We start from the raw sequence: 14,135 nt of genomic DNA, 5'->3' as shown, positions 1-14,135 counted from the left end.
AATAAAAGAAGGTATTAATTACTAAAACGTTTATTGGTGGGAATTGTACATTGATTACATTCAAATCACAGATCTTTTCAAATTCACATAACAAGTATGAATCCTATTCATTCATTCATATCACAAAATAATATGGCGATAATAACGAGGATCAACAGAGGTAGTTCACAAAATAATTTGGTTCACAAAAAAATACCCTTAAAAAGTTAACAAGATCATTCTTACGCTAAAACATGAAATAATACGAGTATAATAACCAATAAAAAAACGAATGCCGTTTGTCGTGTCGAGTTCACGAAATATAGTAACATATTTAGAAGTACCGTGAATGGGTTTCTATAAAATACTTCAATTCAGATAATAGATCATCTTAAATGCTCAAAGAAGCCAAAAGCTGCCTCATTTCTTTGACATCACTCATCTTGATCAGATCTCTAAAGGCTCTCACGCACGTGGCTTCCTTCTCCAAGTTTTTAGATACCTGGTGCGCTCTTCTGGTTATCTCCTTAGGGATTCCAGCGAGGCGAGCCGCGTTGAAACCGTAGGATTTTGGACACGCGCCAGGGGACAGCTTGTATAGGAAGGTTATGGTTTCCTCAGGGATGTGGTCTTCGTTGTCGGCTGTTGACTCGTCCGTTTCGACCATGCAGGCCTGTGGAGAAATGCAATCAAATGTTTGAAATCTGTTTGCTGTTGGGCGCTTTGATTTGGTCCACTGGGGTTCTGAGATCTTCAATTACAGTACAAACATTTTATTTTATGTTCGGTAATTATCAACAATACTGGTAGTTTGTAGTTCATCATAAGGTCGAGAAATAAAGACAGTAGGTATATAGTTTTATCCACAAAGACGCGCCCCACCAATTTTTGGTCTAGGGAAGCGCGGGGTGCGGGGAGTTTGATCCGAGCAATCCGAGCGTCATTATTGTAGTGTGCGTGTGCACTCATGGATAATTTGGTGTGTACCGATAACACTCAAACATTAGCGGAAGAATGGTGGGGCGCGTCTTCGTGGATGAAACGATCTATACGCTAAGTTCAACAAAATAATGATAATAAAAAAAATATTTAAGAATAAAAAGTAAGTATAAGGTCGTTGACTATATTTGAGATAGACACGAATGGCGACAGCCTGGTGGCTGTTGTTTCTTACAACACAGTCTACGCGATAGCCGAGGAAATTCTGCAAGCTTCTAAATGCCACCTAAATTGTGTAGCTTCTGCAAGTTACTTAGCAAGGATAAACTCACCATATGGCCCAACAAAACGCCAGGGTCTGCCGCGAAGTGCTGTACCAACGAGTGGTAGTGCGTCGAGAACAGGGTGCGAGGCCCGCGCCGCGCTAATTCTGCACACACGCCCGAAGCTATCGCCGTGCCGTCGTATGTCGATGTGCCACGCCCTGATAGATAGATATGGTTTATTGACACAAAACAAAAAGGAAAGTATAAAAACTGTGCCAACAGGTCCCGCTTATCAGTTATCGTGACAAGCTAGTCTTCCGCGGACACCCTAATATGATAGACAAATACACTCAAAATAAGAATTTATGGATACAACTAGGCCGCTTATTAAGCGTCTTCACATGCCCCAGCATAATTTTAAGATTATAGAGAGAGGTTCGAGAGAGTTGGTTCGACTTTTGTAACTACCCTCTTTCTACCTCAATATAAAACGACTATGCTACTTTTATTAATAAAAGAATTATCAACAGGATATGATTTTATACATTCCAATTTTAACGGAGATCAGACGTGTGTGTAACCTTTCGGGACGGTAGTATTCTCTTTACGTAGTACTGGGTTATACAAGTATGTTGCCAAAAGTTAAAAATCCTTAATAGAACCTTAAGACCTTGAAATAAGAGTTAAATGTGTGTATATGTATGTTTTCCTAATAAAGAAAATAAATAAAAATAATTCAAGCGTCAAAGGTTAAGGTTTTGCAATAAGTCAGTAATCTGGCCTGACGCAAGTGTGACCTGAACACTTGTAAAAGTGTGTGACTTACCCAGTTCATCAAGTAGCACCAACGAATGTGTAGTGGCGTGTTTAACAATGGCGGCTGTCTCGTTCATCTCCACAAGGAAGGTGGACTGGCCCGACAGTATGTCGTCGGACGCGCCCAGCCGAGTGAAGATGCGGTCTACTAAGCTCAAGCGGCACTCTTGCGCAGGCACGTAGCTACCCTGGGGGTAGAATGGAACACTTGTGGTGAGTTTTTACTTTTTCTTTGAAATCATATTATTACATTCATCTCACTCTTGTAGCAGTTTTGGGCTAACACTGTATAGGTTTGTTGTCGACAAGAAGAATTGATTTCACTATTAGTTTGTTAACTTTTAACGCTAGGGTTAGTAGTAGACTAGCAGATTTACTACGGTGCGGGAGCATTTTTAATCTTTACGCATCAAGATCTCATAATCAGGTTACATTTTGTAAGATCAAAACTTGCTCGCATGGAATTCAATATGTCTCAGATTATTATAGATATCTATATGATATTCTAATGTATAAACAACAATAATACTGAAAAGTTTCATCAAAATCCATTCAGTCTTTTTTGGTAAAAAAAAAAACAAACATTCGTCCATCCTTAAAAACTTTTACATAAATGTAAATAAGCTTCAAACTACATAATTTTTATCGCACCTCAAACTTGCAATCGTAGCTGACGGTACCTACGCTAAGTTAAAAATAAGTTATAGCACTAATAAATATCTTACCAAATGTGCAAGAACGGTCAGCAAGCCGACCTGCCTCATCAGGGTTGACTTTCCTCCCATGTTAGGCCCGGTAAGCAGCAGCAGGCTAGCGCCTTCCACTCCAAGCTTGGTGTCGTTCGGTATGAAATCGTTCACGATTGGTATGCACGGGTGGCGTCCTTCTGTTATGTTTATGTACGGCTGTAAAAAAGAAGGTTAAAATAAACTACAGTTAAATTGCACTAACTTCTGCCTACGCCTTTCCTGGTAGTTCAATACATTTTTACCTTAAACTGCCTTAAAGTTTCATCAAAATCAGTTTTCTTCCGTCTGATTACAGCTATATTTCTGTCATTAAAGTTTATTTAGTGATCATTATGGCAAGGCATTTTGAGAAATGGCCAATCAAGGATAGTGTTCTATTTGTAGGGAGTATCTGACGTTTTGGGAAGAGGTCATTGTGATCCTATTAAAAGCTCATTTTGGCAAAACATCAATATTTTTTTATAACAAAATGGAATTACCTTTTGATTACTATCAAAGGTGACTTCAGGCAGGCATATATCGCCGCTCTGTTGGCGAGCGAACTCCGTAAATGATAGTAGTATGTCTAATGTAGATATGCACTTGACGGCCGACTCCCATTGGTCGTACGTCGAGGAGAACTTCTCGAATATTCTGCGGCTAAGGTCCTTTAGTACTGTGGTCTTCTGGTCTTCGGCTGCTATCATGCGGGCAAGCAAATCCTGAGATTAGAGACATGTTGTTACCAGTTTGAATTGTAGAATGGACATTGGCCGATGGAAAGACGACCAACACTTAATAACATCAAAATTTTTAAAGTTTTTTAATATAAAGTACATTTGAGCTCCAAATGCTCTCAATTAACGCCATTTAACACTTTCCCGGACAGTAACCCAGACATAATAGAATTAATTGTTATGACTGCTATAGCAGTTCACTGTCGCGGAAAGTGTTAACTAAGCATGAAAGTTATAGATAACTCATGTATAGAATCAATAGCATGGATGGGCGAAAATCATATAGTGGCGCCACACTAGCGAGTCTAATGCCCGTTTTCACCATCAATCCCTAATTTTTAAGTGACCTCTAAGGTAACATACACATAACAGGAACTTTATTCACATAGGGGCGACTTAAAAATTAGGGATTGATGGTGAAAACTGGCATAAATGCACTAGTTCTCCTATATTTGACCAGTTGGCGCTACTTAACCACTTGCAAGAGACGACCTTTCTCTACAGTGGCACCCATTCTTGAGCGCTTAAACGGCCTTAGCTCTCTTTGAGTTTGAATCAAGTTTTGGACCTTGATTCAAGACATGAACATTCCATTCTCAACCCTAAGTAAAGCACATAAAGCTTACCTTAGTCTCAGCAGTGGAGAACCTTTTGTACCCTTTCCTCGTGCCTTCCAACTGGTAGTCGCCGCCGGCACGGCTTGCGGCACCCTGCGGGACTTCGATTTGATACCGCTTCTTGTCTGACCCCACGTAGGAGAGCTGTGATTGTAAAAATATGGAGTTAAGATCCATCCAGTAGTTGTTTATAAAGTTTTTTACATCGTAGCATTTTAATTTTATTGTGTACTAAAAAACTGAAGCTGTTGAGAATAAAAAATAAGATGTGAATGATGAGATTCAATAAGGTTGTTGTGATTACTATCACATACTCAATCGATTGATATCTCTTTACTATGACACCATTCTTATTATTCTGAGCAGCTTGTCTAGGAGAAAAATTGAACCAACCGAATTGAGAACCTCCTCCTTTTGTTGAAGTAGGTTAAAAAGGCAGTTGTTTTAGGCTCAAAAACTGAACTCCGACAAACGTTACTTCGACATTACGTTACTCCGACACTACTGAATATCGACATGACTTTACTTCGACACTACACTACTTAGACAAAGGCTAAATATCCTTTGTCGGAGTAGTGTAGTGTCGAAGTAGTCATGTCGATATTCAGAAATGTCGGAGTAACGTAATGTCGAAGTAAAGTTTGTCGGAGTATACTTAGGTAGCCCTAATAACTATCAAGTTTCCCAAAATGTATAATAAAATATTATACTTACTCGGCACTTAAAATATTTCTCCTGCTCACTGAGATACTCCTTGAGTTCCTTCTCGATGTCGCCGATGAGCCGCAGCGTGTTGTCGTACTCTTGATCCACTCCTTCGCCGGGCAGAATGCGGCCTTCTTTCTCCGCTTCCTTTTGGTTGAAGGCTTCCTGTTAAAGGAATATGGGATTTGTAGCTTGGGAAATAAAGTCCATGTTTCATCACTGTGAAAAGTATTTCTTTAAATAATGGCCAATATAAAATATTCTTGTTAAGTAAAAAGGACATTTGTAGTTTCGATAGTATGGTCCATGTCTTAAATCCATAGAAAGGTATCAGATAACATAATATCAGATATGAATGTTTCATGTTAAGTAAAAAGGGCATCTATAGATTTGGAAAATAAGGTTCATGTCTTAAAACCAAAAGAACAAAATTAAGACACAATCAGCCGAGCTATCATGTGCACTATGATAAAATATTATCGATGATTTTAGACGACAAATGTAAGGGCTTATCACGTAAATCGATAAAATGGCGCGATAAATGCTTATCTCAGTGCGCATCCTAGGCCTACAGACTACATTTTTTATTGCAAAATAACCCGTTACAACTACTTAAAATATCGTAAATCGCTTAATATTACTTTGACAGTACTTACCTTGAAGAACTTCAAAGTATCCCTATAATCCGGGAACTGTCCACTCGGACTGAACTGTGTGATTCTCTTCAACAGTCCCGATTCCACATCTTCGAACAACTCAATCAATTTCAGCGCAGCAGTGAACCCGTTCAGCACCGATATGAAGTCCAGAACCTTCCGTTTGGAGTAGGTCTTCTCTTCGTAGAAGATGGCGCGAGCGTCAGGATGGTGTTTTGAACGTTTCAAGTTGCCTAGGGCGTGGACTCTGCAATTAAATATTTAGTATTAGGCAGCTGTAGAAAATTTATAAAATATTTTTATAGACCAATCAAAGTCCTACTCATTGTGAAGTCTGAACCTGTCAAGTTTCTACACGGCTAACAGAAATTCTGTATGCATAGATATATGATGGGGAAACATACAGCTGTGTGGCTTGGAAATAAATGACCAGAAACCAGTCTCTAATAAATAATGACAGGAATGAGCAGCAGATAATCGCCATACAAAAAGTGCTCTAATTAGTTTGATATTTAAAAATTAATAACGCATTAAAACGAACGAGGGCCTTGAAAGGAGGTAACTTGTATTGCAGACTCTTGGATCTGTCCTCGTGAAGCGTAGGAAGTCTAGGCCATAATTATCTATCCTCTGTGTCTCTTATATTAGCGGCTCTTAAAAAACTCTCATTTATTTTTGCAAATAGGCTTTTTAAAAAGCACTTTTACTCGTCCCAGTATTAACCGTACTCCTGCAGTGGAGACTAAATGACCTAATGATCATTATAAATATCTACTTACTTGGCCAAAAGCCTCTCCAGGTCTGGCAGAGTGGTCAAGATGTTCTTGGCCTCTTGGCACAGCTCTTGGCTCTCGAACAGACACTTGACGGCCTTCTGCCGCTCTTTGATCACGGCCAGGCTACAGCTTGGCGCACACACCCACTGGTATAACCATCTGTGAAGGAAATATATTGCCACCTTAATTTGATCCTTATTCCCTTGTGGTAAGGTCGAAATTTGTTAAGTTAGGCGAGGTTATTATTGTTTCAACCCTTTATATGACTGGTGAATATGTTGCTACTATAATTTGAACCTTATTCTTTTCACCATAAGATATCGTAAACTTATAATTTATTTTACATACGTTTACGTTTTTATTTTACGTTAGGTAGTAAGCATATTGCTTGGATTTTGACAACTTACATTATATGTCATCAAACTACTTATTTTTGCATGAGAGAGTAGCAAAATATTGGCTTGTAATCTTTTGTTGCCTCTACATACATTTTTTTGGCAGAGTAAGTAACAAGTTTTACTGGGGTGATAGAATGATAGAAGAATTCCATAGAAGTGATTGTCAGATGAATATTGTAACATACATACATTATGGAAGCATAGAAGTCACTAACCTTTTCCCCATAGCCGTGGAACAGAAGTTCAATTTCTCGTACAAACACCCATCGTCCTGCACTATCCTCAGATTCCTTAGCGTGATCGCGTCCAAAACCATCGTGTTGCCGCCTTCCCATCGATTTTCGGCTTTCTCCTCTTGCGATAAGGTTTTGTTTAGCACGTCAGGCGGCGCGTAGGTTTCGAACTGGGACATACCCAGTATTTGTATGTCTAGCAGACAGTCTGTGAGGTATGAGACGCAGCCGCCTAATGCTTTGATTGCTAGCGAGCAGTGGGCAGCCGGAGTGAGGCCTAAGGCGTCGCCTGAAAACGAAAATGAGTCTTATGTTAGTCAAAATGAATTGATTTTTGAAGAGTCTGAAAAGAAGAGGCTTATTTAGACAGTACAATGACATACGACAGTAGACAGTGCGTACTGTACTGAGTAAGCACCTTACCTTCATGCAAATAAGGTTTGATTCCCTCCGGCCAGTCACCATCAACATTAGTCTTGGAGTACTTCTCAGCGAATATCTTGAGAGTCTTCTCAGGAGGCCAGAGGAATTGAGGCTTGAGTCCCGCACTATAAAGGTTTTTTTTATGCAAATTACACCCTACCTTCATGCAAATAAGGTTTGATTACCTCCGGCCAGTCGCCGTCAGCATTGGTCTTGTAATACTTCTCAGCAAGTATCTTGAGTCTTGAGGCTCGCGTCCCGCGGTATGACAGTGCATACTAAATAGACCCTTACCTTCATGCAAATAGGGTTTGATTCCCTCCGGCCAGTCACCATCGGCGTTGGTCTTGTAATACTTCTCAGCGAGTATCTTGAGTCTTAGCGCTATGAGAGTGCGTACTGAATAGATACCCTACCTTCATGCAAATAGGGTTTGATTCCCTCCGGCCAGTCACCATCGGCGTTGGTCTTGTAATACTTCTCAGCGAGTATCTTGAGTCTTAGCGCTATGAGAGTGCGTACTGAATAGATACCCTACCTTCATGCAAATAGGGTTTGATTCCCTCCGGCCAGTCACCATCGGCGTTGGTCTTGTAATACTTCTCAGCGAGTATCTTGAGTCTTAGCGCTATGAGAGTGCGTACTGAATAGATACCCTACCTTCATGCAAATAGGGTTTGATTCCCTCCGGCCAGTCACCATCGGCGTTGGTCTTGTAATACTTCTCAGCGAGTATCTTGAGTCTTAGCGCTATGAGAGTGCGTACTGAATAGATACCCTACCTTCATGCAAATAGGGTTTGATTCCCTCCGGCCAGTCACCATCGGCGTTGGTCTTGTAATACTTCTCAGCGAGTATCTTGAGTCTTAGCGCTATGAGAGTGCGTACTGAATAGATACCCTACCTTCATGCAAATAGGGTTTGATTCCCTCCGGCCAGTCACCATCGGCGTTGGTCTTGTAATACTTCTCAGCAAGTATTTTAAGGGTCTTTTCAGGCGGCCATAGGGATTGAGGTTCGCGTCTCGCGCTATGACAGTGTGTGCTGAGCAGTTTGCTCACGCGAGGCGTTGTGCTCTTACGGTCGTATATTACCTGTGCAAAACATATTTATTTATCAAAAGGCGAGTATCTGTTTACATTCTCGGCAACATTTAAGCCACAGAACGTTCCCTGCTGAACAGCCTCCCCAATGATTTCCAGATTGTCCCATTGGTAGCGACCTGCATCCAGCACCTTCCTGCTTTATAAGGTAATATTTCCACTCTATTAGTCGATACCTGGCCTACATTTTAGAATCTTGTTGTCCCATTGGCCGTCAGTTCTGCGTGCTATGTGCCCTGACCATTGCTTCCGTCTTTCTATGTCAGACTTAAGTTCGTTTACGGATCTTCTTATTCTGACAAAGAAACACACATAATAGCTCCATAGCACGCTGTGCAACTTTAAACTTTTTTAGGTGACAGCTTAAGTCACGTTTCAATGCCATATATCACCACTGGTAACACATTAATTTAACACCCACACATACATTATCATATTTTGTATTTGTATAGTTACCAGAACAGGCGGGTAGTGAGCCAGTGTGGTGAGCAGTCGCGAGGAGTGCTTGTCGTCTTGGAACTGGCCCAGGTGGAAGATGCCGATGGAAGTGTCCAGGAAACACACGCCGAACTGGCTGCAACTCGAGCCTTCCTGGAAAAGAAACATCAGCGTTATGTCAGCGTCAAAATTAGTTCCTAACACCCAAGGTATATTGACATAATATTATATCAAGGTATCAGCTTTGAAGTAAAGACGCAGTTGGGCTTCACTTACATTTCACCTTCGTTTGAACTAGCTGTAAAAAGGATACCGCGATACGGATTTTTTAAAAAGCTGATTTTTATTCGTCGTCCAAACGCGTTGCAGTTGATTTTTTTTAGCGTAATCGGGGCCCAGATCGTAATGAATAAACATCTAAAGGCATCATTACCTCTTCCGCAATAGCCATCATGTACGAAGCGCCCGCGTCGGCCGGGCCGGCGTCCTGCAGGCCGCAGACTTGAGCTCCCCTCACTGCCACCTGGCATATCTCGCGCCGCACCACCTTGTCCCATTTTGTGCTGTGACCCACTGCGATAAAGTTTGTTTTTGTTTGTGATCATTGAGAAGTTATAGTGCAGATGTGTAGCCTAAATCTACAGATAGACTGCTGATAAAACCAAACGAGGTAAGGCTGAGGCCAGTCTCAGGATAGTTAAATTTACAATGTCAATGAAATTAATACGAAAAAAATGGGAGTTTCCTCAATAACGCTCACCACTCGGCATTGGTAAGTAAGGAAGGACCTGTCACTTGCTTGTAGATAAGAAAGTGGCAGCAACTATAGTCTTTTTCACCTAAGATGACCTCTGTGACGTTTCGAGTTTAATAAGTTGGCCCATTGTGAATCTTATCGATTTCAAATATCTATAGATATAAAGAAGCGATAGGACTATCTCATTTGCAATCATCAGGTTGATTGACACCACTGTCGAGTAAGGTTCTATTACTAAAGCCCGGTCCGTGAGCACGTAGAATTTTGTCCAATGACCCCAAGTTACCCATCCTTATCGCTCGGCGTAATTATGTTGCTATCGCGTTCGCACACTCACTGCGGGTGCCAGTCGCACATTCGCGACAGCAATATAATTACGCGCGAGCGATAAGGATGGGTAGCTAGGGGTCATTGGACAAAATTCTACGTGCTCACGGACCAGGCTTTAGCTAGTGACGCCTCTAGAAAACCCTCTTTCAGTTTGAAGATCAGTTCATACAGATCTTTTGATAATGTTGGACCTACAAACAGGGGTATGATGATGTAGTGCATCTATGGTTTAATGTATATTGCTAGAAATTAAAGAGAACAATATAAAACTTACTCTTCTTACACCTATCTTGCATCATATCCGGCGTTTCGGTCTGCTCCACCCTCGCCACCTTGAATCCTTTGGACACGAGTGTGGAAGCCATGCGGGAATACGCGCTTTCTGGGAACCCGGAATGGGCAAATGCTCCCTGAAAACATAGTTTATGTTTATCTTAGACTGCATCTTACTTATCACCAGGTACGATTGCGGTCAAATACCTGCCTTTTTCTGCATAAAAAAAAGTAGTGGCACAGATCCTCTATCTAGCATCATTGACTGAAGCCTGGATAGGAGTTTTTGTTAATGGTCAGGCTGAGAACTTTCCAATCTACACTCCTATAAGTAATGGACACTGATTCCTTAATCTCCAGAAACATTACCAGAAACCAGGAAAGGCTGCTAGCTTTCTGGGATTTACATGGATTTGTTGCAGTATGAAGAAAATACAAGCTAAGGTATACTAAGTAAACAAAACATGTTGATTCTTTAAACATTAATCTTGAGCTAGTTTTACTTCACTTTATTTTTTGTAACTTCAGTAATTAAAAGCAACCAATAAGTGATTTCATTCAAACCACAATGTTCATAAGGTCTTAGACTAAAGCAATTCTAATTATTTAAGGTGCTTTGCCATACCTTCATATAAGAGAATCCTAGTTCATTAACCCCAACAGCTGCATCCATGTGGTACAACTCGTAAAACTTGCCCACTTTGAAGAACAGCACACAGTCAAAGTGGGAAGACTTCATTTCCCACCACTGGCGGTGGGCCTGGAATAAAAAAAAAATACATAAGAATTCAAAATGTGTAAGAGAAATAAATTATTGATTAATACGAATTTGATTCTTTTTCTTTACTGCTCTGCTCTGCTTAAATAAAGGTATAAGACTACCTTCTTTTTTCATGATTTGATGTATGATGATTAAAGAAAATATACATTCAAAGTGTAGTCTTTCTTCTGAGTAGGTTTTATTCTATCTACTAAGTAATCTAACTCTATAATAAATAATCATTCTCACAGGAGTCTGTCCATCCATAAAATCAGGTGGCATCATCTCAGATGTTATGCTTGTTTTCAGTAAATAAAGAAAAGAGACTCATGGTTTAGTCTTTCTTCTTGCTTGATTCTATTAACTCTTTAATAGTAAGACACGGGTCTTAATGTGACATTTATTAAGATAGTAAGACCCGTGTCTTACTATTTTAGTTGAAATGGAACGCGAAAGTTAAAATCTTATATAACTCTTTAATGATACTCACAGGAGTCTGTTCATTCATAAAATCGGGTGGCACGAACAATGTGCTGGGGTCATAATCGGGATGGTCCGGTCTCCGCTTCTTTGCGTCCCTGATCTTCTCTGGCTTCAGCCATTCCAGCTTACAGTGGGTCCAGTTGCCTTCGTCCAATGTGGCTTCCTCTTGCACCTCAGATTTGGATGGAGTTGCTGCTGGTCTGTTGAAGACAATTAAATTATTTTTGCTGTATTTGTTGATCGCTTTTCTCTTTATTTACAGCAGTTAACAAAATGAAAAATATAAAATCAAAACTCAACTAATACATTTTTTGGTAATTTGATATACTTAAAAATCTCCTTTGATATACTACTATACTACTGCTTTAGGAATGTGTTCCAGTGCTATTAAAAGTATTTTATTATTATTTATTGACAAAGATCTACCAACAACACATCTTTCTTTACACAAACAAGTAAAGCATGCAATGATAACAAGACCAAAAGATGTGTCTTTAAAGAAGAAAAGCTCTTAGCCTCACACATAATACTGTCTTCTGTCCTAGTTAATAGAAAAGTTCCAAACCTAGACTGTTATTTCTTTCTATCATCATCATCAACAGCCCTTTACAGTCCACAGCTGGACTATGAGCCTCCTCCACTATAGTGGAATTATTTCTAATGTTTTATCTATAAAACAATGTGTAATCTTTAGTTACCCTTTACTGCTGGGTGTCTTGGCCTTGGCCTTACTAGCCTTTGGGGATTGGTTGGGCTCATATTTGAAGCTATCCTGTAGCTTCTTCTCCAAAGAGATTTTCTCTTTCTCCTCAACTTTGTTGTCTGCTGAAAGGTTTGGAATTTAAAAATCACTTATAGACATTGCAATACAAGAACTATTGCTGGTTTAGAGGGAAAATCTATACAGACATTTAATGATGATTTTTTAAGTGCTAGAATCATTTTGTTATGTTTCTCTCTTTATCAAACCAGTCCGCTCAGCATTTAATTTTTTGTCTAGTGTTAGGAAATTCAACTAAATGTCATTTTTGATGAAATAATTTAATTTGCCAATTACTCAACATACTGTTGATTTTGTTTTACTATAAGTTAGATGGATGGTAACATGGTTGAAAGAAAGCTTACCTTTATTCTCAACATCCGAGTCATCAGAATCCATGGGGTTGAGCCTGATCCTCTTCCTCCTCTTTGAGGCAATCGGCACCTCCTCATCACTGTCATGATTGTTCACCTCTGGCGAAGGGGTTGGCTGCCTTTCGCGCTTTTTCTCTTAAAAATTGACAGAAATTGTGTTATTTCTATCAGAAATACGCAAAAGAAAACCTTACACAACATAAACATAATGGCCTTCAATTGCACCTAGTAAAATGTTAATTTGTGAATAGTAATAAATGAAATTAAATGTAAATCAATGATATTTTAACTTACTTTCCACTTTTTTATCTTTTTCTTTGTTTACAGAGGAATCTAACTTGGGACTGCCGCCGGCATCATCGTTCGCCTTGAATTTCTTGTTAGCTGGTGGTGTTTTGGTAAAATAATTAAAAAGAGTATTAGCTGCTCCAGCACTGTTACGTTTAGACATCGTTTTTAATTTACGATATTCATTAAATATCGCGATATTACCTAACAAAAATCCGCCAATATTTTGCACGATTTTTGGCGCACTAACAGCTGTCAATGTCAAAAAATAAGACAGATTATTTTTTTTAAATTTAAAAAGAAGGTATCAAGATGAAAGGCACAGATAAAAGCCTTCGAATTTATGTTTGCCGCGAAGGTTTGAAAAGTTTGCAAATAAGGCCAATGCAACTTTGAGTATTATACCAGACAGGAGGAGGTGCAACGAGCGTTCTTTTCTTTGTATAGCTTCAGCGGAACATGAGTAGAGTAAGTGAGGTACAGTTTACAAATAAAGCTAGTCTACTTTTTTTAGGAGTGTATTTATTATACTACACTCGCGAGCAAAAATGTGTCGCATAACTTCAAACTCGGATAAATCCACTCTACCCTGTTCGGAGATATTTAATAAAAAGTGTTTATAGTCTTATTTTAATGAATTAAAAGGCAGTCTTTTTTTATTATGGCACTACTATTGAAGAAAATGATCCTGTTTATTCATTTCAGTATTTAAATCACGCATTCTCTCAAAAATTTAATATTTAGTTTGGATTTATAGCCTGACCAGGAACATAAAAACCCTCGCCATGTTGCGGAAAACTAATGGTACTAATTTCTTTTAATGGCAACAGTAACTGAAAACTTCATTGTCATGTCACCTTGCATGTCAGTCTATTGCAGGGTGCGGAAACTTCCATACAACGGTCATCGAAGTGAAACTTGCTTCCAAACAGCGACATCGATGGATAAATTCAAATACTTTTTAACTACCCTAAAACGCTCTAGATGTCGCTGCTCCTGTTTCCTTCATATTTACATTTTTTTCTTAATTAAAATATATTTGAGAATATTGTTAATTACAATGTGAAAACTTTTTTTTAAATGAAATTAATTTGTTTTAATTTAAAACTGAACGGTGACATTTTTTGTTATAATTTACATAATAGAGTAGTAGAAATTACTATTTAACATATGGCAACTTTGTTTTTCCTCCAAAATGGCCGGTGTTGTTTTTGTTATGTTAAATGCTTTCTTGTTTTCTTAGCCATCATTTAAGTGTTCTGTGGCCCTATTAAAGTATTGAAGAGTCGTCGAGTC

At 39.2% G+C, this 14,135-nt stretch overlaps 1 protein-coding gene across 1 annotated transcript; it reads right to left on the bottom strand.

Annotated features, from left to right (window-relative positions):
- Nucleotides 1–14: 14 nt before the first annotated feature.
- LOC135081882 (probable DNA mismatch repair protein Msh6) lies at nt 15–13,072 on the bottom strand. Its single transcript, XM_063976666.1, has 21 exons — nt 12,846–13,072; nt 12,543–12,686; nt 12,116–12,242; nt 11,425–11,617; nt 10,800–10,934; nt 10,176–10,311; nt 9,248–9,387; nt 8,833–8,967; nt 8,178–8,367; nt 7,459–7,657; nt 7,274–7,398; nt 6,833–7,139; nt 6,223–6,378; nt 5,444–5,690; nt 4,797–4,952; nt 4,092–4,226; nt 3,229–3,450; nt 2,726–2,905; nt 2,011–2,188; nt 1,251–1,402; nt 15–652 (listed from the first exon to the last, which is right to left on the bottom strand). Exons 1-21 carry the CDS (start codon nt 13,000–13,002, stop codon nt 371–373), a joined length of 3,696 nt encoding a protein of 1,231 aa, XP_063832736.1. The 5' UTR covers nt 13,003–13,072; the 3' UTR covers nt 15–370.
- Between the last annotated feature and the right edge of the window lie 1,063 nt (nt 13,073–14,135).

Source organism: Ostrinia nubilalis, chromosome 20 (genome assembly GCF_963855985.1).
Source record: "Ostrinia nubilalis chromosome 20, ilOstNubi1.1, whole genome shotgun sequence".
NCBI lineage: Eukaryota > Metazoa > Arthropoda > Insecta > Lepidoptera > Crambidae > Ostrinia > Ostrinia nubilalis.
The sequence above is the reverse complement of the archived record's forward strand: the minus strand, read 5'-3'. Positions and strand labels throughout refer to the sequence as shown.

What these genes read in the sequence shown, in the direction of transcription:
- LOC135081882 (XM_063976666.1), bottom strand. Translation starts at nt 13,002, where the DNA reads ATGTCTAAACGTAACAGTGCTGGAGCAGCTAATACTCTTTTTAATTAT. An exon ending in ATACTTTGAAGTTCTTCAAG is followed by an intron (nt 4,953 to 5,443) that starts GTAAGTACTGTC and finishes TTCCTTTAACAG; the next exon opens with GAAGCCTTCAACCAAAAGGA. An exon ending in TCTCCACTGCTGAGACTAAG is followed by an intron (nt 3,451 to 4,091) that starts GTAAGCTTTATG and finishes CTCTAATCTCAG; the next exon opens with GATTTGCTTGCCCGCATGAT.